This window comes from Rhea americana, unplaced genomic scaffold, assembly GCF_003343005.1.
Source record: "Rhea americana isolate MKP2758 unplaced genomic scaffold, rheAme1 scaffold_319, whole genome shotgun sequence".
NCBI classification, from domain to species: Eukaryota; Metazoa; Chordata; class Aves; order Rheiformes; family Rheidae; genus Rhea; species Rhea americana.
The window spans coordinates 801398-804255 of NW_028186445.1; the positions used below are offsets into that span (position 1 = coordinate 801398).

Genomic DNA, 2858 nt, shown 5'->3' on the forward strand with positions numbered 1-2858 from the left:
GGCGGCCCGGGCACGTGCTCAGCGCCGGCGCAGCCCCGCGTCCCGCGCGGGGACACGAGCGTCGTCAGCCGGGCTCGTGCCAGGGCCRTCACGGCTTTGCCTCCCGGCTCCCCGCCGCTCCRGCCCCAGCCGCGGCTCCCGGCGGCCTGGGGAAAGTTCACGGCGGAGCCCTGGTGACAAATCCTTCTGCTGCATTCGGGTGCTGTTTGCTTTTCGTTCAATATGTCATTTTTTTTTCCAGGAAATGGCTCAGGTCCTTGAAATTTGAAACACAAACCCAAAGCGCCGCCCGGCCCCCGGTGCGGAGCGGTGCCAGCCCCGGTGGCGCGAGCACGAGCCCCGCGCCGTGCCGCACCGCACCGTGCCGTGCCGCACCGCACCGGGGCCTCGGCTCACCAGAGCCACCCCGGGAGCTGCCGCCGCGGCCGGGAGCCCCGCGCCCCCGCCAGCGCCAGCGCGCGGACACCCCTCCTCCCCGCCGGCCGCTGCCGTGGTGTCGAATCTCGTGGTTTAAATAAAACCAGATGCTAATAAGCTTTTCCTAAGGCCGCGCGAAGCAGGCGGTGCCGGGGGGCGGCCGGGCTTCGTCGCCCCCGTGCTCGGCACCGCGCCGCGCTAGCGAACTCCTCCGGCTCTGCCAGCCCAAGCGCTCGGACGTGCGGGCTGCAGCCGCGGGGTCCCGGACGGCAGCTAAATCGCTCGTAGCCGCTGGCCGCGCGCTGGGGAAAAGGCCCTCGCCTCCCGCGGGATGCCGCGGGCACGTCCGGCCGCGGCCGCCGAGCAGGGAGCGACCGTCCAGCCCCTCCGAAACCCCAAGCTCAGCCCAGCCCCCCGCCGCCGATTCCCGAGCCTCTTCCCTGGAATGCAGCATTCCCGGCGCCCCCGACAAAGTGTTTACTGTACTAGCTGCACATTAACCGCTTCCCGGCCACGGCTGCCCGCCGGCGCGCGCYGGCCAGCGGGCGCCTCTCGGCCCGGGAGCCCGGGAGCACCTGCTCCGGCCCGCCGGCTCGGCACCCGCCGGGATGCGCCTGGCTGCGGCGGCACCGGGMCAGGGAGCCACGGCTCTGGCATCCCGCTGGGATCATCCCGCCGGGGCTGCAACGCCGACGCGCTGCAGAGCTTGCGCCCGCTGGGCAAGCGGGTGCTGCCTGCTCTCCCTTCCCCGCAGCTGCGGAGCTGCCGGCAAACTGCCCGGTTCCCACGGCCGGATCCCCCCGTCCCCAGCCCGAGTCCCGAGCAGCACAGGAAGAACGGGACAAACACTGCGAGTCCGCTTCCTACAGGCTCTGGAAGAAACGCCGCGTTACGCAGGGCAGAGCCAAAACCAACAGGCCTTGGCAGCCCGGCGGCGCCCCGGGCCCGGGAGCCAAGGCCGCGTTTGCAGGATGTGGGATGGGGACAAGCAGCCACGGCGGGGGGGGGGGGGTCTCCGCAGCTCGCGGCCCCGTCGCGGTGCCCTTCCCCAGGGATCTCCGTGCCGGTGCGGGGAGGAGAGCGGAGCGGGACTCCAGAGCTCGCGGCAAGCCACCGGCACGTCCAAACCGCTGCGGCCAGCTCGCGGCCCGTCCCGGCGGGACGCTGCTCCCCGGCTCTGTCCTGGGAGACCTCTCCTGCCCTCGCCCGCTGGCTCTGCCGGGGCTGCGAGGCCCGAGCCCGGCGAAAGGAGCTGCTGGGCCTCCCGCGGGCCGTCTTCTCGCCGGCCCACGGCGGGACGAGCCAGGCGGCAGCGGACGTCGACGGAGCTACAGACACAACAGGCTGTGCCCAGGCTCCCGGCGTGGCCGGACCCCGGCCCCGGCAGCGGGACGGGATGGCGGGCATCCAGCCCCACCGGCGGCCCGGCAGCGCTGTCCGGAGCCCTCCTGGACCTGTCTCCAGGCTGCTCCGGCGCTCAGCCCCCGGGACGTGGTCCATTCCCGCTGCMCGAGCTGCCGCGTGGCCTAAGCGGGTCCAGGGCAGCGCTGCCACCTCGGCTCTGCCGCTGCGCCCAGGACCCCGCGCCAGCGGCACAGGGGGCAGAGGGCGGCACGAGCAGAGCCGGCCGGCACGGCGGGGCTGCAGCCCCTGAGCGTCCCCCGGCCCCTCCACCGGCGCAGCCTCYGTCACAGCCCCGGCACGCAGGCAARCCCCAAGCGGCGTGCGGAGGGAAGCAGGTGCCCCGAGGCCTCTTTCCTGTTTCCTCCCGGCGGTGCTGCCTCCCCAGGAAGGGGGGAGCACGGGGGGCACCGTGCAACGGGAGCGTCCTCCGGGCCACGCGTGGCTGCAGGATGCYGCACTGCCCCGCTGGTGCTGGCGCTCCGCAGCGAGGGCTGGGCTCGGGGGAAATAAATGAGCCCCTGCAAAGCRCCGTGCCCCCGTGCACAGGCTGCGTCCCTGCCTGGCACCAGGGCTCRCCCGCCGGTGCCGCCGGCCACGGCACTGCCGCACGGGGAGCTGCTGCGGACGGCACCGACGCGGTACCCAGCCGCGGGAGCTCACGCAGCCCAGCACCGCTCCAGCCTGTGGCGCTCCTGGTGCACGGTCGTCCCGTCCCGTCCCCTCCCGGTGCAGGCACCCGGCTTGCTCCCAGCCTCACCCGTGCCGGGCGAGCGGGGCCGGAGCGAGCAGGCCGCTGCGAACCAAGCGGGCGGGAGCTGCCCGGGGAGCTGCCGGCAGCCTCCCCCGCCGCAGCCCCCTGCCGCCGGGGCCGGCCTTACCTGTCGGCTGGAGGCTCTCCTGGATGGCCTCGACGTCGGCCAGGTCGGTGCAGACGCCCTGGCCGTGCATGAGGGTGTGCAGCGGGCGCGGGACGCCGCGGGGCGGGTAGCAGCGCAGCCCGGCGCCGCAGCGCGCCGTGTAGACGCCGCAGGCGGTGC

The 2858-nt window shown here is 74.4% G+C and overlaps 1 protein-coding gene across 1 annotated transcript in view; it reads right to left on the bottom strand.

The window, feature by feature from the left end:
- Positions 1-2856, bottom strand: part of IGFBP4 (insulin like growth factor binding protein 4) — a gene marked incomplete at its 5' end in the record, with an annotated part of 4376 nt that extends 1520 nt beyond the window's left edge. Inside the window, 2 exons of the mRNA XM_085310443.1 lie at positions 1532-1745; positions 2579-2856. Of these exons, the coding sequence (XP_085166569.1) occupies positions 1532-1745; positions 2579-2856 (492 nt within the window). The remainder of the gene's footprint in view (positions 1-1531; positions 1746-2578) is intronic.
- Positions 2857-2858: the final 2 nt, after the last annotated feature.